The sequence below is a fragment of the Gouania willdenowi genome, chromosome 4, assembly GCF_900634775.1.
Source record: "Gouania willdenowi chromosome 4, fGouWil2.1, whole genome shotgun sequence".
Classification (NCBI taxonomy): Eukaryota; Metazoa; Chordata; class Actinopteri; order Blenniiformes; family Gobiesocidae; genus Gouania; species Gouania willdenowi.
The window spans coordinates 18,680,508-18,705,117 of NC_041047.1; the positions used below are offsets into that span (position 1 = coordinate 18,680,508).

The following is a 24,610-nucleotide window of genomic DNA, read 5'->3' on the forward strand; positions in this document are numbered from 1 at the left end:
CAATCATAGAGCATGACACGCTTGGATCATCACATTGTGCAACGAGGCTAATTAAAGCAATGAAGAGGTGGTTCTTAATGCACCACATGTGACATTTACATTGTTTCCGGTTCATCCCGCTGTTAGGCTTTCACACTTAAAATAAAGGGCACATTTACATCTGTGTTATTCTAAAATACCATTGTCAGTAATGGTAGTGGAGAGGAACACAGGGATCTGTAACAGTGTCCAACTGGTCAACTTCAGTGGCTCATAAATGAGCTGTTATGCTTTAGCGGTGGTTCTGCAGCATCAAGCAGCTCACTCTATGCCTTCTATCCATACCAAATGGTATGAGTCAAACAAGCACTTTTTGCTGAATTGCTGATTTGTGGTGAATTAACCCTACCTAAACAAAGCTTTTCTCTCAACTGATGCAGTTGTTTTTGATTCAGCTTGTGTAGCCACAAACTGGATAAAAAAACGAAGGCTAAACTATTTGAAAATGCAAAAAATTTGTAAAAGTAAAACTGCAACGAGTGGATTAAGATAGAGAACAAAAGAATGACGAATGGAGAAGTCATGATGGTAACGCTGTTGCCAAATAGGGAGCTTTCCACTTTTAAATACTGCTACATTTTGGGTCATGCCTGTTGTTTCCAGTGTTTGGAATAACGGCGTTTAAAATAAAGGCGTTATGTAACGCGTTTGTTTTTCAGTAACGGGGTAATCTAACTAATTACTTTTTACGCCTTTGCAACCCCGTTATCGTTACTGAACGTTAAATGCGGTGCATTACATGCATTGATTAAATAAACTGCTATCCGAAAGCATCCCTGGCTTCTTACTCAATGTAGTGAGGAGGTGGGTTAAAAGCAAGGTGAGCGATTATGATTGGCTAAGGCGACGTCATGTTTCATGGTAGCCAATCACAGCCGGTATTTTTACACGTGCCAGCAAGAGGAGGCGGGTTAAAAACAAGGTGAGCGATTATGATTGGCTAAGGTGACGTGCCAGCACACGCGACACACACACACTGCAGATTGGATGAAGCAGCAGTGATGTGAGCGTGGAGCAGTCTGATGAAAAGTTGTCATTTTTAAGGTGACGATACAAACACTACTTTAAATTAATTGTGGTCAAAGGTAAGAACGTGCATGTGAAGTGTACATTATAACCAAGAGAGAAGACTTTGTCCACATCTGTTGGAAGCAACTCAAATTTAATGAAGCACCTCACGACACACGCATCTAAAAAATCTGAATTCTTTGACAGTAACGCAAATAGTTACTTTCCTTGGTAATGAGTTACTTTTATTATAGAGTAATTCAGTTACTAATGCAGTTACTTTTTGGAACAAGTAGTGAGTAACTATAACTAATTACTTTTTTAAAGTAACGGTTCCAACACTGGTTGTTTCTTTGGGTGGTTATGAATAGGGATGTAACGATTAATCATAAGGCAGTTAAAAATCGATTCATAGGTATCACTGTTCACATCGATACCGTGAAAATTGAATCGCAGTACTTTTTTAAACAGCAGAGGGCGCTATATATTCATCCTTCTCTTGTTCAGAAGTGTTGGCGGCGGGCGGAATCTGCTACTACTTTCTTTCTGGCCGCCTTCTACTCTTAAACATGTTCATAAATGATTCCTTTCCCGTTTAGCACCGAAAGAATATCTATAATATTACATGAATATATGTAAGAGTCACGTTTTTCTATTGCCTCTGTCTGCTAGCATAGCATCTCTTCTTCACTGCAAGAATATCTGCATGCCAACCGACCACTGGGTTACCAGTGCCCTCTGCTGGTCCAAACTAATATTTGACGTAAATACAGTGCAATGACTGTTTGTTTTTTTTTGTTTTTTTAAAGTCCAATTGTTAAGGCATGAAATACATTTTCAGTTGCACTTTTAATAAGAAAAAGAACTATTATGCAGTTTTGCATTGTTTACTATAGAACCAGAAATTAAATTAATTGGCTTCTTCTTCACTTGTATTATTCCTTTATTTATTTCATTCAAGATTTATTTTTAGTTAAAATGCATTGTTTTGAATAGTTTATCAAGGGATAATTTTGACAATGAAAAACATAAGGAAAATAGTACCGTATTTTCTAGTTTTTATTCCCAAAAAAAATAAAGGAATATTTTTCAGTCATCATTTGTCTACAGTCCCATTTTGTGAAATAAATTGTGAGAGAATCGTATCGTGAACCCGGTATCGTGAATCGAATCGTATCGGGAGTTGAGTGAATCGTTACATCCCTAGTTATGAATATGTTGGTTTACTTTCACAGTTGATGCAGTTGTGTTTGTTAAAACTGGTCAGGAAGCCATCACATTTTCTTCCCTCTGACATTTTCCCACTCTCGTGCAATTATTGTTTGCAACTGTCACATCCATGTGGACTGAAGTCCAAAACAACAAAGAATGTGTGCTTTTTTTTCCGTTTTCTTTTCTTTTTTAAAGACTCTATTCTATTCTCAATTTTTCAGCATGTTTGGGGAGAACATGGAAGATGTATACAGAATGTCTTCAGCTGTGACTGGAATCCTCGATCGCAAGTGTAAAGCAATATCACTACCCTCTATACCACCAAGTAGGGCTGGGCGGTATACCGGTTCATACCAAATACCGGTACATATTTTTGTTATGATATGAATTTTTAATTTATGGCCGTAACGGTTTATTTGATTACACAACTTTCAGAACGCTACGCTGCGTCGCGTTTCAGACCGGATCCTTTTCAACGTTACACTTCGAAATACGAAAGTAAACAGTAGCGCTCTGGTGTTAATGCGGTGTAAATCATACATGTAAATAAATAAAAAAGACACAATTGAAAGCTCTGAAGCTGCATGTGAGAATTTCTGCGTGAGCGTGCCTCCCCTACAGGAGAACAACACTCACGGACACGGAGGCACGGTTAGCTTAGCATGTCGGCAGTAATACACAAAAAGAGAGCAAAGGATTCGCAATTTGTAATTCCTATAATGTGTAAATAACTCCTGGTGGAGCTGCAAACAAAATGCTACCTTATTCACCATAAGAAACCACCACACCACTGAGTATGCAGCATTTAAAGCTAGAAATCAAGCTAGTGCTAAAGCTAAGCTAGTGCAGCAAAGAGCCATTGGGCTGGTGTTGCAAACTTGTATTACTACTAGTGTGGAATTATTCTACAATATTCAGTCATCATGACAGTAAAATAGACCATCCTAAGTCCACCTACTGCAGTAATTTATCTCTCAACCAGTAGAAAATGCTGTGAACACCTGATTATGCATTAAAAAAAAATACCGTCATACTGTGAAACCGTTAGAATTTTGAAAAATACCGTGATATACATTTTTGGTCATACCACCCAGCCCTACCACCTAGCATTTAGCTATGAATTTAGCTTACGAATGATGTTTTTACCTTATTCATTTAGAATTTAATATACATGCACTATATCAAATATGATCATATTTTTCTTGATTTGACATAGAACATGTTGTCTTGTCTGAAGACAGGTATGATGTGGATCCTTTTTATAGTATGAGAAAACCCAACCTCTCTATCCTTTTTAGTTGTAATTATTGTACCAGATAAGTCTAAGTTAATAATGGCTATAAAGTCCTAAAAGAAATCAAACAGTCCTATTCAGGATTGTGTTGTAAATTAATGGGCTCTTTTATTGGGTTCCTGACACTTGACACAATCGACTACTTCCCTGCTATTACATACTGCAACACAAAGAAATCCACAGTTTGTCTGCAGTGGCAATTTATCTAACAAAGTGTGATTTATTTAGTGTGCAACTTTATAAAAGATTACAAACTATTTTGTTCAAAGTCAGATTTATTTTTAAATGATGGAGTTCCCCTGTGATCAGCCCATGTCGTGTTTTTTGATGTACAACAGCTGCACATGGCTGACCTGACACTGAACTCCACCTCTTCATCCATAAGCTCCACAATGTAAACATGACATTATATACTGAATAGCTGAATGAACAAGGAATCACATTCAAGATCTCCTAAGATGTTCCTAAGGAGTGGGTGGCCTAAACAAACATGTTGACACACATGCATTTAAAGAGGGAAGCAGACTAATTCTTTACATTCTGCGAACACATTTGGCTTTGCACATAGGGACCCCGAGCTACAACATGCTATTCCTCTATCGTCGTCAACTTCCATATGCAGAAACTCCACCCCCACCAATCATCATGGTGCTCGGGTAGTTATCCCAAAGCCACATCTGGACTATCTGAGGGGGTCCTCCCTGGCAGCGACCACATGGTGCAGGTCCTCATGTCTCAGATGACTAAAGCAAATATTCTGTCAAGGCACAGCCAGAACATCTGCTCCATGATGCAAGAAGAAAAGTCTTCACGCTGCTTTTAGAGGTGGTGTTTTCTAGGAGCACATCGGGTTCTTTGGAAATACTTTACAACCACTGTCCGCTTCATGGCAGATGCATGCATCTTAATGGAGGCAGCAGATCAATAGACAAGACTGGTGGATGACAGAGTTTCATTTTTATTTGATTTCTTTGCATCAGTGTGATGAAACACTTCTCCCAGTCATCCAATTTACTGGTTCAACCAGACATCACTGTAAGATCAATGTTTCCTCAATTTATTTTATCATAATTATGCAGGATATTATCATCAGTAGTACACAAAAAGATCTAAAACACACCAACTGGGGAAACTATGAAATGTAAATATGCATATTTATTTTAATAGATTGTCGATAAATGTATTAGATTTCACTCTATTATTAGAACAGAAATATTATTAATGAACTTATTTATTATTCTTAAATATTCTGAAGTGTTACTTTGACAGTAATTTTGATTTGTTTCTCCAGTTTTTCATTGTAGTTAAAGTTTTATTCAGGTGTAAAAGGATAGCTGACGAGAATCTATGACCAAATAATAAATAGTCGATCAAACTAGTTCTCAGGTAAGAGCTCATGTATCATCTTAACTCTTATTTTTTATGATAAATTAATTAACTTCGGCTTGTTTTAAAAATGTGTATAAAGGAAAAAAATAATAAAAAGTAACAAAAATTAGTCATTTAGACATTTTACATTTAAATACGCCTTATGTGAATGATTGTTTACATTACAAAATAGCTGTAATCTTTTACTGTTATCAAAAAGATGAGAATATCTTTGCTGATGTCAGCCCTAATGGTACAATACATTGTGGGATTGTATAACAACAAGATAAGGCTTCATTGGAACAGAAAGTTATAAAGCAACCTCGGGTGTTAGTTAGCAGAGGTGGACAAAAGTACACAACTTCATTACTTGAGTAAAAGTATAGATATTTTAGCTAACCAGGCTTTCCTTGCCAGCATTAAATTGCCAGTTTTAAATTACGTATCATTTTTTTTTTTGCTTCAAAAACCTCAAAACATGGGCCTCGGGCAGAGTATCTTAGTCTTTTGTAGGGTCCATCTCTGCCAAATTGTCCAAACAACACCGCTATTAGACATGACTGCCTCCCTTTAATTTGCTCTTGCATTGACGAACATGATTTATTAAAGGTACGGCAGTAGGAGCAATGAGAAAAATGAGAGGAAAGGTAGCGAGTAACAAGTAAATGTAGGGGAGACAAAAGAAAAAACAGTATTTGTATTTCACATCTAGAGGAGTTAAACTAATATCTATACCTCCAAAACAATACTCAAGTACAGATATTCAGAGATTGTACATAAAGTGTAACTAAACCCTGAGGATTTGGTTGAAGTGCGTCTAGGCTGCAAAAAAAAACCTTGATTATGGGCGGGGCTACTGGAGCATTTAAGACACGCCCAATCTCCTAAGAGCAATTTATGCTATATGCTAAATACCTACTCAATACGCACTATAACTCTGTATTAGAAATTCTCTCAACCTACTCGCCACAGATTGCAAGAACCACAGGAGCCATCTTTTATAGCAGAGTCGGGGGCCAACAGTGGTGAATAGTAACGTAAGAAGCCACCTAAACGTTACAAACCACCATTCTCAGCCAATAGCACAATTTGATTGTAATAGCCAGGTTTCAACCAATAGAGGGCAGTCACTCTTACATTTTTACAACAAAATAGGCCAAATTTAAATACTTTGACTTAAAGCTGATATCCGGAGTTTCTGAGAAATCTACATTTATGTATGATTCTTTTGAAATGCGAAAAAAATGCCTAACTAGTCTTTTACTATGATCTACAGCCAGTGGTCATTGTTCATATACATTCATGTATATAAGTCCCTCCTTTGTCCTATAGACCACTATACAAATGAAAACGATTGCCGAGTGCACCCAGCCAATAGGCTTTGACTTCCTGGAGTGAATGTGAGTGCTGCGTATACTGTGCATGGAAACGAGGCAGCGAGTCTCAAACAGGTATAACTCTGAGCAGCATAGCGTCATGGAGGAGCACTCAGAAACTCTAAAGTTACCCATTCCACAATTGCCAACGTATAAAACGTCTACTAAAAAAGAAAAGAATAATCCAGGTACCAAGTTTCTTCATGACCGCAAACAAGATTTGTCTCTGAGCTACTTTTCAAAGGTGGAGGGACTTGGTGCTTTTAGAAGGATTCAGAACGGACCAGGATTTGGTGACATTTCTCATGGACAGGTATTAAACATGTTTTAATCAAAAGTTATGGCACTCTAACAATAAATGTGTAGTTTTTGTAGATATGTGACTTTGTTATGTTTTGCAATGCGCGTGTACAAACGTAGGGGCATAGCTTCTGATAGATTGGCAGAGGCAGGGGAGGAAGTAGAGCTCTTGAGGGCGGGACATCGAGACGTTCTCTCAGAAACTCCGGATAGCAGTTTTAAATGTCAAAAGTTAAGGTTTTGTTACTCTTTCTGTGGCCATACCAGCCTGTCATTGCCTGATCTCACTAGATCTCAGAAGCTAAGCAGATCCGGGCCTGATTAGTAGTTGGTTGGGAGACCACAGAAATCCAGGTGCCACAGTGGGGGACAATCGCTACAGTGGTATCTGTCATTGTGTCCTTGGGCAAGACACTTTACCCACATTGCCTAGTATGAATAGTTTCGGAGGGGCCGATGGCATACTATGGCAGCCTTGCTTCCATCAGTCTGCCCCAGGGCAACTGTGGCTACATTAGTAGCTTACCACCACTAACTGTGGAATAAAAGAATAATGCCTTCATTCTGTAAAGCACCTTGAGTGTCTATGATAAAGCGCTCAATAAAATCCAATGTATTCATATTATTATTATTATTATTATTATTATTATTATTATTATTATTATTAATAATATTATTATTATTATTTAAGTAAAGTACTTCAATAACTGTACTTTGTTACTATCCACCACTGGGTGTTAGTGTGTGAGGAGGACAAAGGAAAGCATTCCTAAACTATGAAAACTACAGACCAGAACGGCCTGATTGAATTACTTTTGATTGTTACACTTGTTCAGACCAAACTGTGTCCAACACAAGATAAGGGTGCTGACTGTGTAAACATGACACAATTCTCTCAATAGAAGTCTTATGTCTTCATGCAGACCTCCTGCCCTACTCGGCCAGTGTGTGTTGAGCCCTACAGCAGCAGCGTGTGTATTAGCTGACTGGGTTATATATATATATGTGTGTGTGTGTGGCAGTGTGTACACTTTCCTCACCCGAATTGAACCTTCCACCATCTTGAATGAGTCAAAGAGAGCCAGATTGAGCTTATGGGAGCAGCTGTGTTTCTGTAAGACTGTGTGTCATGTTAGTTTTGAGAGCAGGATGAGGCTCACCTCACCACAGTCGCATACGCTTACTGCATTTTGTTTCATTTGAAACAGGCACAGGTCACGGTTACTCATTAACATGCCTTACATTCACTACCCTTATGATAACATGGTGGTGTTGTGCCAAAAAAATGATCGAATGCACACGAACTGATTCTCAGGAGTAAACTACTCTTTTTTTTTTTTTTTTTTAAGATGGCTCATTCTGCCTAGTCCTGTCATTGTAAAATGTTATAACCAAATATGTATTGTTGCAAATGAATCATCGGGGGCCAAATGATTGTGATCAGTATAAGCTGGTATAGTATGACAAAGGGGACTTATCTAGCTTTATATAGAGTCCTTTTCAAGATCCATCACAAAGTACAGTAATATGAGACGGCAGAAGTAACGCCTTAATGCAAAGGATCATGGAGGCTTCATCACCACCTTGGTTGTTTCAAAGATTGTTTTGGGTGTCTAGTCTACTGTACATAAAACTCTCTAACACACAAAGCTAGTATTGCACGTTCACTGTCTTGTCCAAGAACTCTTACAGTAAAAAAGGATGGTACAGTCTGGAACCAAAACTTTTGATTGGAAGACAAAGACTAAGATCTAAATTGTAAGAAGTTGAATGGATGCTTGTTTACTCACTGGATAATAGTCCAGGAGAGTTGTATTGTTAAAGATGTGTCCTATTTGATGAAATCAGAAGGCATACAGATCTTTTCATTTTGTTGTACTTTGTATATGACAATAAAATCATTCTATTCTATTAAATGGCCAACAATGATAAAGTAGGTTTTAACATCGACTACATTTGGTGATTCAAGACCTGATGATGTAGGCAAAAAAAAAATACTCACTGAATGAATGGGGCTATGACCTTTTGTTCAGTATAAAGCTGTATTTTTTTGTAATAGCTGCTTGCCAGAAGAATATAGGCCAAATATCATTATACATATTTTGCCCATTGTTGTGTGTGTGTGTGTGTGTGTGTGTGTGTGTGTGTGTGTGTGTGTGTGTGTGTGTGTGTGTGTGTGTGTGTGTGTGTGTGTGTGTGTGTGTGTGTGTGTGTGCAATCTGCTCTGAAGCATGCCTCCAGTTCCTTCTCTAAAGGGTGAAAGGCCATAGTGGTGCACGCTGCTGTCAGACACACACATGTAAAGGATGTCAGAGTGATGAGAGCGAGTGAAACCCACCTTAAACAGACTTTCTGTCAGTCCCTGTCTGACCTGCGTCCACAAATAGGCGCAAAACAAAAACAGGGCGATCTCGGTCCAGTTAATGAACGCATTATCCAGGAAAGTCCGTCTGGAGAGCTCCAGACCGCATTCTGCACAGTTCCTCCATGCGCCCAGCATCACCGTAGAGGCCCGGCAGATGAGATCCAGGTACCCGGGCATGGGCTCCACCTCCACCGGCTCGGCGTGGCTCTCCATTGTGGTGAAACGTGGGGTTTGACCAAAGATGTGAAAACCGGCAGAAACCCCCCCTGATGGAGGGACGAACGGAGTCCAGGGAGGGGCAGTGGAGTCCAGACCGTGTGTGAGCTAGGGTTCAACGAGCTTATCTAACTAGCTTACCCGTCCTCAGCCTAATGCTTTGTCTCCCAAATTAAGACATGGGCCCGTTCTGCACGTCCGGAACACGTTTCTAAATGCTAGCAGGAACACGGTCAGTTAATTCACGCCAACCAATCAGTGGGCAGGTTAGGGTTATTATCAGTGTGAGCCATAAGCACCGGTCCTCTCTTCATCATTGCCCTACGCATCCCGGTTAGCCGCCTAGCTCGGTGGTTAAATCACACAGGACTGGAGGAGCCGCACTAGAAGGAGGCTACCGTGAATATACCAGTCTGGGAAAGGCTTAGCATACACCGGGTGAGGGGTTCAAACGAGGTCCGGGCTTTATCCCGCCCTTACAGCATCGGGCGGCTCACTGCGCTCCCGCCACACACGCGCTCATCCCAATCCGTTATTCGTCTTATATAACGGCGGCTCTGTGCCGCTTCACCGCTCCGAACCAAAGAACCGCACACCCGCCCCGGTGGTCCCAGTCAGCGGTGAGAGGATGGAGGAAAGCCCGTCAGCCCAGTTCCAGGTTCTGTTCCTGGCTCCTGTTGGTCCGCGTGTACAGGACTGAGCGCTCTGCGGGATCCACTGATGCGTTCTGGCTCTGAGACGTTCACGTGAAAACGGAGAAAAGCAGCAGAGGGTCGTGACGTCATAAAGACCGCTTAGTTTAAAGGACGAAGTGAGGAAGACAAATAATTATTTAAAGACACAGTGCAGAGAGTGAGACAGTTCATTTTGACGTCACAATTTCACTTAGTTTTAGTCATAGTCTTTTGACTAAAAAGCAACTTAATTTTTGTCCAAATTTAGACATCAGGACTATTTCAGTTATAGTCTATATTTCAGGGTTTTTCAACCTTGGGGTTGGGAGCCCATGTGGGGTCGCCTCGAATTAAAATTGGGTCCCCTGAAATGTCTGTTTCTTTTACTTATAAAAAAACAACATTCTTTTACAAATACACATCACACTCAAGGGCACACAGTGGTTTAGTGGTTATTAGGGGTGTCCCGATCCGCTATCGATATCGGATATCTGTCCGATATTAGCCTAAAAATTAATATCGGATTCAAATTTCCAGATTTTCTTATTTTTATTTTTCAATTGTAGAATACTAATTGGTTGATAATAAATGGGTCAGTTTTTCTCATAACTTGTTGCTGATTATTGTTCTTTGTTTGAGTAACATCACTTGATCAAGCCTTTTTTTAACATTCCACACTACAAAAAGGGTAATCGTTATTTTTCATTAAAGAAAAGAGAGAGATAATTTATTTTTATTTTTAATTCTAAAAAAAAAAAAAAACATTTGTGATTCATGCTGATATCGGATCAATATCGGTATCAGCCAATACGCAAGGCTGCAATATCGGTATCATATCGGAAATGAAAAACTTGTATCGGGACATCCCAAGTGGTTATTACATCTGCCTCACAGTAAGGTCCCCTCAAGCCCTGGATGGACACTTGGGACCTTTCTGTGTGGAGTTTGCATGTTCTCCCTGTGCTGTTTGGGTTTCCTCCGACAATCCAAAAACATGACTGTTAGGTCTACATTACCCATAGGAATGAATGAGAGTGGTTGTTTGTCTGTCTGCGTGTGTGTTGCCCTGTGATGGACTGGCGCCCTTTCCATGGTGTAAGAGCCCAGAGTGAGCCGGAGATAGGCACCGGCAGACCCCCAAAACAGGAACAAACGGGCCTGAAAATGGATGGATGGACATCACACACAATAAATATCAAATCACTGTATCCCGTAAACTTTCTAGTTCAGATAAAATGCAGTATAAAAATCTCTAAAGTGGCACACTTTTCACTTTGTGCACTAACCCTGGCTACTATGTATTTGTAAGACACGTTAATAAACATGATCAATAACGAATTAAAAAAAAAATAAAAAAAATTAATCTCTCTGGGGTTGCCGGACATTGTTGGTATCAAAATGGGGTTACGATCCGAAAAAGGATGGGAACCTCTGGTCTAAATTACATTTAGATTTTAGTTGACTAAAATATAAAGCATAATAGCTTTTCCACTTTGTAAAAGATTCAGTTACCATTGATCAACCTGTTATGGGATAGTATTAAAGTTTGTAAATAGACACATTTGATGTGATCAATGCGTAAAACAACATGATCACACGAGTTCTGATTGGATTTCATCCAATGTGACAAAATTATTTTTATCAGTCGATGAAAATGTATATATATTTTGATATAGTTTTCTTTTACATGCTTTGTTATGTTTATTTCAAAAGGAAAAAGAAAATCAACCAAAAAGAAATCAAATTATAAAGAAAAGGAAAGAGTAGGATGAATATACACGAAAATTTTTCCTTAACATTCAATTCCCGACCCTTTTAATTAAAATTTTCTTTCAAAAAATGTGATCGATTTTAGTTTTAGACTTATACAGTGCTGGTGTTCATTAAACAAGAATATTCAATTCTATTCAATCAGAAATACTTTAATAATCCCAGGAAGAAATCACTTAAAGAGCAGCATTGTCTAAGTTTTCTACTTTGTCACCAGCCTAAATAAGCACTTTTTTTCATGTATTTCCCAAACCAAAGACAACTTTCAAAACATAGGCTAAAATCTTTTTTCTATATGCAAATCTATGAAATTGCAGCAACAATTTTTTCTTTAATAAAAAAAGCATCAAACACTGACAAAAATATTTAAACCATGTATTGTGTAAACTCAGAAATAAACAGGTTGTTAAACATGAGAACCGCTCCACTTGAAATTTAGCAATATACAAGACTTGCAGTGTTAGTAAATAAAAAGCAATAATGAAAATAGTATCAAACTAATAAACTTTAAAATGAAAAACACATTTTATGCACCGTATTGCTTCTCACAATAAAAAGAACAAGTTTCGTTTTTGAATTAGCTTTACAAGTGCAGAACCTGCAACCCTATAGAGGATTATAAATAAAGATAAATTATTGATTGCATTCTAAGGTGGACTTTGGCATGCATTTAATGACTTCTATTTTACTTGGTATAGAAAGGACTGCTTCTACTAAGCTACACATTCATTTTGAACCAATATGTTATTTATAAAAAAACAAACAAAAAAAAGTTCCAACAAACTGCTCAGGAGTACACGGTAATGTTTATTTCAAAGGAATGCTTGTACACCACAAATGAGGATTGTATGTAAGAATGTGTCAATTAATGAACAGAAGATCAAATATTTAAGTGGGGTTTAAATTAACAACTAACCTCTGGGTGAAAATACAAAAAAAAAAAAAAGAACATTTGTGAGCGAGAGACAGTTAAAAGGAGGAAAAAGGAAACTGCAATTTCTTCATGAAGGTGAATTCCACTGCTAAGCTGCCTCAGGACAAAGCAGATGTTTCATGCTGTAGCGGTGGGAGCGTACTGCATCGCTAGTCTGTTGAACTCATTCTCCTGCAGGAAAACAAAGAGCAGAGGAAACGGTTAAACTCCAGGTGAAAAATAAATAAACAGCCATAAGAACAGCTGTGGATCATAAGGGTTTGTTTGCCAACAGTCTAGCCCAATGTTACCGTGTTTATATACATCTGCTGGGTTTTTTTCGAGTAATTGTAAACAATGTGTAACTAGGGTAAAGATTTAAAGTTGATTGCTCCCAAAGGCAATACTTTTAGGACAGCTGCTAAACCATAACAACTGAGCCAGGTAAATAAATCACTGCAGTTAAGAAGCCTGTCAGCAATTGCAATGAGCCTGATTATCCCTGAGCAGCGTGCATCACAAAGAAACACATGCACTCTGAGCAATAACAATGTTACCTTGGCAAAATAGTCTTTAAGGAACGGGTGCGATCTGTGAGCATCTTTCAGCTGGGAGAGGTACCGATTGGTCACCTGAGGACAGACGTAAACGGATCATAGTTAATATACGACAGTCAAACAGTTTCTTGTGTACAGGTTGTGACCAGTTTATTGGCAGGAAATGCTCTTACGTCCCTAAGGTGCAGTTTTCTGATTCAAAAAAAAGGAGTCAATCCTAAACATTGATCCATTTTCACTCCACTATCACTCTACAAATTTTTTGGTTACTATTCAAATCTCAAACTGCTATCACTTGCTCATTATTACTTGGATTTCCATAGTGCTTTGAATTTGCCAAAAGTCTTTACACATGAATATTTAATCACAGAAGAACTGGGTCGACTACTAAGACTATAAGTTGACACAGCTTTCAGGAATGCAGTTAATAAAGAAGTAAAGACAATGGTATGGATTTATTTAGTCCTTCCAATGACTTTGTTGAGGCAATTCCAGCTAACCTTGAGTGAAATGAGTTAATCAGCAGTTATCACAGGCAGAGGAGGCCTTTGCTGAGAATTTTGAGTTAATGGCCAGCGTTCTATCACGTTGCTCTAGAATGTCCATCAAATTTAAGGAAGATAATTGAGGGTTTATCTCTTGGACTCTGAGTTTAAGATAGTATAACTCACACACATGGACCTCTAAACCAACACGTGTGATTATGTGATAAGACACTTTACTGGGAGGGCTTTATAATCCAGTTTTTAACAAAATCCCAATTTTTTTTATTTTTATTTTTTTTAAGCATTAATACATTCTTAATAAAAATGTGTTAGCAATGTTTTGACAAGAGGCACATGTATTCTGTAGGATGTGCGAAAGTGAGAGCTATTAAGGAGTGGTGCCTCTAACAGCTCGGGGTCCAAAGTCTCACCTCTGGAGCTTTGCCCAGGTGCTGGGTCAACACTATCAGGTTGATCAGTGTTTCAGGGTGGCTGCTGTCCTGAGAACGGTAAGAAAAAGACAAGATGGATCGTCAACAAAAAGTTAGGATTTCTCAGAAACAACTGGGAAAACAAAAAACATATGGAGACATTAGGTTTTCCTTAATAGGTTTAAGAAATCAAAGAGAACGAGGTCAAGTCTCTACAAAGAATGACTTTATTGTTTTGTTGCTTAGTTTCATTATTTCACTGCTTTTATTTTTTTATTGCCAAACTTCAATGTAGCACTATAGTACTTGCACTTGACCTTGACCTTTTTAGCTCCAGTGTTGTTATAGCTGATCGTATTACATGACTAGTATTATTATTACTATTATAATGATCAGCTGTTGTAGCTGGCAGAAGCTGGGCTTGGTTGATTTAAATGGTTACAATCTGTCAATCAGATTATAAAAAAAAAGATATTCCAAGTGTTTCTGGAACTCTGAATGACCCCATGTTATCATCCCTCTTTACTGATTTATTGACATGATGACTTTAGGCATCTGTTGAAGCTTGAGAGAAACTAAACGGGTCAAAGTCACATTACGCTTCTCTCACATTCTTATGATAACAGCAGCAATGCAGATTACCATTGGCTTTTTCTCTAACTTTAACCTGCAAACATTGTAGGACGAGATACTGCAGGTGGTATCTTGAACCCGAGCTCCACCTTTGAAAGTATCAATAAATCATTCAGAGCTGAGAAGATGAAAGTGAGGACAACTACAAAACATAAATAGGAGTATAAATAAGAAAATAAGGAAAATATGATTTCACAGGATACATTTGCTGAAGGATTATTGGTGTGCATCAAACTCATTGATGACATCTCAGCCTGCAGGCAAATCTTAAATTCAGGCAGACAGAAAAAATAATGTGGTTTGTGCTGCCATCTGCTGTTACAAAGATGTAAACAAAGGTATTTGTTTACATTTTTGTTTTTTCTGTTTCATTCGAACAAACTGACAGAAAGGCTTTCTGTGCATTATACACTCAATTCAAGGATCAGATATTGCCGGTGTAGTGTAAAAAAACCCGACCGTGAAAGTTTCCTCCGGTCGACAATGGGCATGCACACCTGGCGAACTGCGCATGCGCGTCCGACATGTTGAAAAAAGGTAAGAATCTTTCCTTTAATTTTTAGGGTTAGGGTTAATCATAGTAGGAAAATCTAAGGTAGCAAAGTATTGTGCGTATACGTGTAAATATTTACTACACTAGTAGTACGCATGTACCTGTAGGAAACTTTCATGCGTAGGATTATTTTACACTACACCGGTTTGTCCAGTTGTCAAAAATAAAGTCAAGTTAATTTGGAGCCTCTAAGTTGATCAGTGTGTGACTAATCATCTATCCTAGCGATAAACAGGCTAACCCAGGGGTGTTGCAAATTTTAGGTGGGAATGTCAACATTATTCTGCCATATAAATATATGTAAAGTAATGAAGGTTACAGATAGTGTAATATCCAATCTTTAAATTTCCTTGAGTTTGTGACCATTTTATATTCAATTTGCAGAAAAAAGTGGAATAATTTCAATAAAATTAATATTGTGGATATTAATTGAATTTATGTATTTTGAGGAGCTGAGATATCTACAACTGGGAGGGAGAGAGAAAGAGAGAGAGAGAGAGAGAGAGAGCGAGAGAGGAAATTAACAAACGAAAGCATTAAAAATAGGTGTTTATAATGTTAATCTTTAGTTAAAAATGATATTACCAGCAACTCAAAACAACAAGAAAAACACAAAATAAGATGATTAATAAGAATGAATAATAAAAAGATCAAACAACAGAATACAAAAAAAACACCAAAAATACACAGAGAATAATTTCAATACCAACAACACAAAAATGACAACAAAGACACACTAAATGAGAGAAACATACACATGATTACTACAAAATACACAAAAATAACAGAAAAAACATATATAATGACATAAGAAACAACAGAACGACACCAAAAACACACACCGAGAGAGAATAATTTAATTAATAAAAAAATGATGCAAGAACACACAAAATGATTATAGAAACTGAACTGAAAATATAAGGGTCAGTCTTGGTTCCACATCAGGTGGGAAATGACCAGAAATGATAAACTATAGAAATAAATCTATTGAGGAGGCACTAAATACTGTTTCATTCCACTTATTTACAAAATGAAATTCTTTAAATTGTGTGTTATCACTCATTCATTCCATCATTATGCTCTATAGTTGTTTTTTCACAGAGTTTAGAGTAAAATGTGGGGGTCGGACAAAGAGGGGTACTTGCATTCAAAAGGTGGAGAAAGGGGGTACTTTGAGTTTGAGAACCACTGCTCTAAAGGGCCGCACTAGGCCCCCCAGCCTTGAGTTTGACACATGTGGGCTAACCTTTTATGGGTGTACCTATAACAGGTTGCTCTTTAAGTTGGTGTTGGCTTTAGAACTTTTAGACCCTCATAAGTAAAGATTGATACAGAATCAAATGACTAAACACTAAACTGAGTTACACTGCAAAATAAAAGCTGCAGTGATTTACTCCAGCACTGGAAAGGCATCAAATAAGCCACTAAAAGCAAAAATGTACCAATCTCTAAAGTATTTTGTCCCTCTGACCTTATCTAGAGCCTCCTGCAACACTCCCTCAGCCTCCTCCCACTTGTTGCGTGCCATGTAGCATGCCGCCTGTCCGTTGAGCAGCAGTAGCGTAGATGAGTACTTGTCAGACATCTCTTGGAAAATGTAGTAAGCATCCTGCAACTTTTCTCCACCCTGGGACCACAAGCACAGAGTTAGTCAAAGTCAACAAAAAAAGGTGCCCATATTCATGGAGCATCTTAAGACTAAAAGTAGCTTAGTGATGTCACTTCGAGAAAAATCTTAGAATTCTACAAATTTTAACATTTTTCTTAGAATTTCATAAAGCATCTTAGGCCCTCAAATAGCTCCTAAGTTGTAAAACTGTTAGGTGTAGTGAGTGAGGAGGACTTTTAAGGAGCCTAAAAGTGTCTCAAACAGACAGAAACTGAGAAAAAGAGACAGGACAGAGAGATAGTCTCTGTATGTTTAACGACAATGCATTATGCATCATGACTACCAGCAATCACAGTAATCACTGACAGCTGTGTCTGCTCCACCATTAATATTAAATACATAAAGCGGTAAAATTACCAACTTGGACAGTTGACAACAATAAGTAAACCAATATAATAATCGGCATGTGAATTACGTTCAAACATTTTCATTTAATTTTGCTGAATTCAATTAATTTCATGATTACACATTTATTAATGCAGTCCACATCAATTCAATTTTATTTCTACAGCGCCAATTACAACAATAGCAATCTCATAGCCCTTATCAATACATACAATTCTTAAGAATAAACCTGACAACTCCACATGAACAACATGCATCAGCTGGAGTGAGGAGAAAAATCTCTTTTAAAGGGAATAAATCTCCATCAACAAGTGTTGTATCCCAAAACTTGTATGAAAACAGTTATTCTAATGGGTGAAATAAGAGTATCAGTTATCTTTAGTAGATGGTGACATTAAAAAAAACATCTCTATGTAACTTTTACACTTTTTAATTTCACCTAGAAGACAGAATTGAGGCCTCTGGAGTGCCAGTGTTTGCCTACAGGCCACATGCTTGCCACCTCTTCCTTATATTTTTAATAGGGAGGACAATTCCTTCATAAACAAGGTTCATTACTGTATATTGAGTCTGATAGAAACTAGTGGACTGCTTTTATCCTCACCACAGCTATATTGACCCAGGCTGTAGCAAGCTGAGTTAGAGTGGCATCCTCATCTTGCTCCTGCATCTTCTTCAACTCTTTCCTTCCAAAGTAAATACAAACATGGTTAAATGAAGACGGTACATTGTATATGACACTTTTTTTTAAAAAAAGTATTTCATTCTCATGTCATGTTGAAGTAAATAAATTTCAAAAGGCAAATATATTTTAACAAGTGTGCTTAGTACATTTGCAAGTACTCTCATAAATACATAAAGTTTCAAATATGAAACATATTTGAAAGAAACTGCTACATTTTACCTTGCAAGGTCGACACGATCCAGACCCAAAAGCACCTGGATGGTCATGGCCATACTGATAAAAGAACACATGATTAAAGTTACTTTGGTAAATAATCAAATGAGCACTTCTGTACCATAGATCTTTATACAAATATAAACTAAATGATTTGTAATCATTAGATTAACATTGTCACTATCATACAAACATAAATCTATGTATTACATTATTCAGAGGCACACAATATTTTAATCCAAATCTTACATGAACAAATAAAAAAGGGTAACAAAAAAACTTTAGGTTATGTATATAGCCTCGGTTCTATGAGTAATATGAGTGAGATGTCTCATTATGGGATGCAACCTCTGTCTGCATTCCTCAGAAGCATTTATTTCAATCTGCCAATCTTGAATGGCCGGTGAAGCACGTCCGTCCACTAGGGAGAGACCCACCTCCTATAAAAGGAGGATGCGGACAGACGCGCACCATTCAAAAGAAGCACCTCTTCTCCTTGTTCGAGCAAGAAAGGTAGTCTGGTGAGACACAAACTGGACATAACACATTCGGCCGCTGCTCACCCTGTGAGGCAGAAAAGGCCAAAAGATCAATGGGAGAACACAAGCCCACAACCTTTGGCACAAAGGCTGAGTTGGGTCTCAGGATGATCTTCACATCACCTGGGAAAAGCTGAGCGCTCAACGGATGAACCGAGAGCGCATGGATGTCACTGACCCTCTTGGCCGAAGCCAGAGCCAGTAACAGAAGAGAGGCAAACTTCAGGTCCGCCTCCTCCAGTGGTTCGAAAGGAGGACGTTTAAGTCCCTCCAAAACCACCACCAGATCCCACGGTGGCACCAGTGGTCTGGACACAGGGAGGAGTCTACGTGCTCCCTTCAAAAACCGGCAGATCAGCGGGTGCTGACTGACCGACTTATCCCCAAAGCCAACGTGACAGGTGGCAATTGCCGCCAAATACACTTTCACAGTGGGAAAAGCTTTGTTTTTGTCAATCAGGTCCTGCAGAAATGACAAAATCACTCCCACCTGGCAATGAAAAGGGACGTGGTACCTCTGGGGGTGCCACCCCTCAAACAGCCTCCACCCAGAGTCATAAGGAGACCTAGTGGAGGGGACACGAGCACTCTGTATGGTGGAAATCACACTATGATAATCCCACGGCTGACAGATTGAGCCACTCAGGGGCCAATCCCACAGCGCCAGACAGTCTGGACACGGGTGGAAAACTGTGGAAACACACAGGATCAAGCCCATGGGAGGTCACCCACAGTTGGAAATCCCTCATGTGAAAGGGACCAAGGCGGATTACGAGGATGGCCGCAGCCATCAGCCCGTGTAAATGAAGACAGTCTGAACTGAACAGATGTGCCCATTCAAAACAACCCGAGACACGCCCCGAACGTCTTCACAGCTCCAGCGAAAGATGCGCGGTGAATGGCACTGAGCGCAGGGACAGACCCAAGAAACTTATTTCCTGTGTCGGGGACAACATGCTCTTTTCCGCATTCACCACAAATCCCAGATTTGGCAGGTGATCCAGCAGAATGCGCGTGTGCCTTCACCTCTGATTTTCTCGAGACGGCAGCTTTCGCTGTAGTCCGAAGCTCGGATACTGTAGGATCTGGAGCTGGAGCCGGGCTACACACTTTCATGAGAGCCCAGAGGGAGGACCGACGTGCGCACGGGCCCATAGGCACTGAGGGCAGCGGGACCAAGATGACGGCGAGGTCGGCCGAGGTAAACGCACAGGCTTTGCTGCAAGGAGCGTGCAGCGGGGCTAACACAGGAGTGAAAAAGTTGCTGCGGACCAACGTGTGCCGGAGCAACAGCGTTGGAAGGAGCCGCCAGCCAGAGCCGAGGCTCGGAGGTTCACCCCCTTTCGGCAGTGAAGGACAGCACCTACCAAGCAAAGAAAGGTAAGAGCTGTATTCTACCCACTTCTCGACCAGTTGTGGTCCAGAGCAGGCGCTAGTTCTGCCAGCGTCTGGCGAATGGAATAAAGAGAATCCGCCTGTGAACAGTTTAGCTGGCAAAAAAAATGCGAGATAACTGAGAGGAGAAGTGGTGTTTGAATGGTGCGCACCTGTCCGCATTCTCCTTTTACAGGAGGTGGGTCTCCCCCTAGCAGACAACGCGCTTCACGGCCAATCAGGATTGGCAGATTTAAATAAATGCTTCTGAGGAATGCAGACAAAGGTTGCATCCCATAGTGAGACATCACTATCAATATTATGAATTAGAACCTAAATTATGATTTCACTATGATAATGCATTACTATCTATGAGTTCCATTGGTAAACATTTTAAGTTTGTGAGCTAAAGGTGAATCTTCTCTTACCACTCCAAACTCTCTCCTTGGTGCAGAGTCCTGAGTGCTGCATCTGTGTTCATCTCATGGAAATAGATGGAGGCAGCCATAAGGAGGAATGTGGTGTTGGCAGCATCCACGCTCTGTGCCATTTTCTTCTCCAGGTCAATAACAATTGAATCCCTGAACAAAAAATAATGGAGAAATTGTTAAAAATATGCAGCGAAACACACACCGACAGACTTACACCATCTTCAGTTCAACTCAAAAAGCAGCTTCTGCTTTAAAATAAGTCAAGCGCATTCTGTAAAACACAGACTATGTACCGTACAGTGGATGCTGTAATCAAAACTATAAAATGTATTGTTAATCACCGGCACCGTGTGGTTTTGGGGGTAACTACCTGAAGGCCTTAAACCCACAAACTAAACAGGTCGTTCTTAAACAACTTGGACAGATCTGGATGGATGAATGCAGGGTAACACTTCCTTTCATCACAGCCACTTAAATTAAACTTCATATTTATAGAAATGTTTCATATGACGTTCATATGATGAAATAAATATAGCTGGATGTTTTAATCACTGTATTTGCTTCTGTTTTAACCTGAAAAGCATCTTTGAGTCTCCTGAAAAGTACTTTTAAATAAAATGTATAATTATTATTGATATTATTATTATAGGTAGTTTTGGGCTAAAGTTAAGGTTAGGGCTACAGTATTTTAGAATAGCAGAATGGAACTATTTTAGAGCAATTTTGTAGCTGTGATTAAAGGAAATCTTTCAGAATGCAGTAGTTGAACTATGTATACCTTTGAACAAACACCTTCAGTACCGTACAAACCTTTTGTGCATACATAGTGACAATAGTTAGAGGAACCTGAAGTAACAACTTCTAAGTGCAATGACAAAAAAAATAAAACACAACAAAACCATTCCAATATTAAAGGTAGTGGCTATCCGTACAGTTGCCGTATCAATATATCGACATTCTATCCATACGCAGCCCCTATTTGGCAAGTTTAGGTACGTGACTAAGACTAAACATAACCCTAACAATTGTTGTGAACTTGGGTTATAACCTACGAAGTGTCTACTGATACGGAAACATATGAATAGCCTCCGGGACTATGGGTACCTTTTCCGCGTTTTCCAGACCTTTTCTACATAAGCGTAATGTGTCTGTTTTTCCACCGTGCCAGGATGGCCGAGTGGTCTAATGCTGCGTTCACACCAGATGCGTCACGAAATGTTGTTGGTCCAGATTACATACAAAGTCAATGGATAAATGCGTTCCAGATGCGAAATCTTTCCTGTGCGGCGCTGTGGCCTTGTGACCTTGCGAGCGCGCTCCCGATTTTTCGTCATATTCGCACGTTAGCAAGAGTTGAAAATATTGAACTCCTGCGACTGTTTCGCATGACGAAAGCCAATCAGAGTCATTGTTGACAATGACATTAGGCCGTTAACATGGACACCGGTCTATTCACCCATTCAACCATGGAGTAGAAGCTGTGTGTGACCACCTGGAGCTGTATGACACAGCATTTATAACCAGGACCGGATTAGGAAGGATTTGGCGTGGAGGAGAATCAGCGAGGAGGTGGTAGTAGCAGGTAAAACTTCTCTGTAGTTTTCATCTTTGAAAGTCGGCACTGAGCTAGGATATCATTAGCCGCTAATCACACCGGCTTTTTTCACTGGTGGTTTATGTTTATGAGAGGAGAAAAAGGAGCGCGGCTCCTCCCTTCAGCAGGCAGTGAAACTCACCGAGTTGGATGTGTCGCTGGTGGGCGGTGCTTCACTTCAAACGTGCATATGAAGCGAATGGGGGCATTTATTGATCCTGAAAAACCTGTGGAACTTTTCGTGCTGCAGATGCGTCAGGTGCCGCAGAAGACGCATTCGGTGTGAACGCAGCATTATGGTACGTTCACACCAAATGCGTTTCGGGCTTCAAAATCATGCCTCATGCACGTAGTTGGACACTTGTGCTCATTGAATCAGTACGCTTGTCACCAGCGTCAAAGATGCTTGGGACTAGCATCCAAACAAGTTGGGAAGGGAGCGCGTCGAGGGGAGGGGCTTCTCTGTTGCCTGTGGTGTTCATACAATGGATGATATTGTGGCGATCAGTTACGTATATAATTCACCCATTGTCTCTACCGTTCCCAGTTTGACAACCTGCTGACCCACATCGGCACTCGCATCTCCTATCAGGACACCAACTACAGGCACTCTATTCCAGCAGAAGAGTGCCTGTCCATCTATCTCCTGTTAGTGTTTTTTTTTCTCTCATTATTCTGAATACGTCACGATTGGGGAATGCTGCTGATTGGTCGACGCGCCGCGATATGCCCCAAAAGTTCAACAATCCCAACTCCAGGATCTGCCACGTTGGAGGCGCCGGACACACTTCAAAAGCACCTGCCACGCAAAAAGCTTCAAAACGCAGCACACAGGAGGTGTGGGACATGCAGCGGGACACGCAGCGGGACCTCCGACGCTCCCCAGAAGCGCATCCACCATATATTGTATATGTAAACCTGATGCTGTTGACGCTTTGGATGCGTTTGGTGTGAACGTGCCATTAGGTGCCACACTCAAGGATCCTTCCTTCCACTAATGTGGGTTTGAATCCCACTTTTGTCATATATATTTTTTCATTTTAACATATTTTACACAGCAAATTCCACCTTTAAAAAAATATGTACCAAAATAATAAACATTTTAGGGTATTTCCTGGGTTAGGGTTAAAAAATAAAATGGTTAGCAGGGTAGCTAAAATAAAACTGATGGAACTTTAAGTCACGTGGTGCACCTATCACGTCACCTAAACTGGCCAATGAGGGTCGCTGCGTATGAATAACCTAACCCTAAGTTGCCTTCGGTAACCGTACAAATAGCACCCAAAGTTGTCTATACAGCAACCGTACAAATAGACACTTTCATTATGAAAACATCAATAGGTGTGCAAAACCACATTATAAAGATATTAAAAAGCAAAACATGACATTAATAGACACATCACAAATAATCACAAAAGAATAACAAATAATGGTTTAACTCCATAGTATAGTACAATGACTTGTCACTTGTTCCCATTGATCGTCAACCTTTTTTGACCCAAAAGTGAAGAAGGTCCTCACCTTTTGCTTTCGTTGGCCAAATAATCTGCAAACATCTTGACTGCCTGAAGCTCAGGAGCAGAGTTGGACTTGATGTCATCCAGAACCACAGCGTACTTCCTCTGAATGAAGAAGATCATTTGGATTTTTTGTGAGTGAAAAAGTAGTGAGCATCAACAAACTTTTTTATATTTTAGTTAGTATGTCAATTTTACCTGAGCAATGTACGCTCTGTACAAAAACATGTCCCTCTCAACTTCCTTTTCGGGTGAAGACGGCTACAAAAAAAACCCAAAAAACAACAGGCTTGACATCCTCATTCAGAATAACAAACATTAGCCTTGGTGTTAGCACCGAGGTAACAAATCGACTGCATTGATCCATAAAGGGACAAAAAAACAGCAGCAGGACCAGTTACCTACCTTCACCTTCTGAGCCTCATTAATACATTGTTGATAACTGCCAATATAATAGGCATTTTTCACATCAAACAGCTCATCGACATCGCTCTGCTGTGCCGCCATGTTTCCAAGCTTCCTGACACGTCGCAAAAACACGTCAGCGTGCTACGTCTGACAGAGGATTGTGGGAAATGTAGTTAACAAAAGAAGAACGGCAGTTTTTCTTCTTCTTCTTCTTTTAGTTTAATGGCGGGTTACAAACATAACTTAAAGAGGTGCATACCGCCACCCACTGTACCGGAGTATCGAGCTTGAGCTGAAATGTCACTATTTAAGAAGAACCGCAATAGGAACCATAGACATAATATACGTTAAAAAAATAAATAAATAAATTATATTATATATTATATATAAATTATTATATTATTATGTTATATATAAATCTCTGATCTGTAGAATAACATTTCCTGAAAAACCTTGTCTGATAAACAAAACCATATATTTAAAAAAAGAAGACAAAATGAACCTTGCTGGAATTATGAAAAGTAAAATTATTTTGTTTTAATTGAAATATATATATAAACAAAGAATATTTTTGGCGTCACTTATATCACTTGGTTGTTTTTTTCTAGAATTAGTTTTTGATCATATTTGTTATACTGTGT

General features: G+C 39.4%; 2 protein-coding genes and 1 pseudogene across 2 annotated transcripts in view; 1 reads left to right on the forward strand and 2 right to left on the reverse strand.

The window, feature by feature from the left end:
• Positions 1–9,955, reverse strand: part of cers1 (ceramide synthase 1) — a 35,344-nt gene extending 25,389 nt beyond the window's left edge. Inside the window, exon 1 of the mRNA XM_028444152.1 lies at positions 8,936–9,955. Coding sequence (XP_028299953.1) covers positions 8,936–9,175 — 240 coding nt within the window. The 5' untranslated portion in view covers positions 9,176–9,955. The remainder of the gene's footprint in view (positions 1–8,935) is intronic.
• On the forward strand, positions 6,848–6,963 carry LOC114462745 (uncharacterized; annotated as a pseudogene).
• Positions 9,956–12,409: 2,454 nt separating the features above from the next.
• Positions 12,410–24,130, reverse strand: cope (COPI coat complex subunit epsilon). The gene is made up of 10 exons (XM_028444686.1): positions 23,967–24,130; positions 23,760–23,822; positions 23,566–23,666; positions 20,448–20,600; positions 18,113–18,166; positions 17,813–17,894; positions 16,666–16,821; positions 14,009–14,077; positions 13,093–13,167; positions 12,410–12,727 (listed from the first exon to the last, which is right to left on the reverse strand). The coding sequence occupies exons 1-10, from the start codon at positions 24,066–24,068 to the stop codon at positions 12,674–12,676; spliced, it is 909 nt and encodes a 302-aa protein (XP_028300487.1). The 5' UTR covers positions 24,069–24,130; the 3' UTR covers positions 12,410–12,673.
• Positions 24,131–24,610: the final 480 nt, after the last annotated feature.

Coding starts and splice junctions, on each gene's coding strand:
- cope (XM_028444686.1), bottom strand. CDS start 24,068: ATGGCGGCACAGCAGAGCGATGTCGATGAGCTGTTTGATGTGAAAAAT. Junction 23,667..23,759: donor ACAGAGCGTACATTGCTCAG/GTAAAATTGACA, acceptor TTCTTCATTCAG/AGGAAGTACGCTGTGGTTCT. Junction 13,168..14,008: donor ACCTGGGCAAAGCTCCAGAG/GTGAGACTTTGG, acceptor GTCTGTCCTCAG/GTGACCAATCGGTACCTCTC.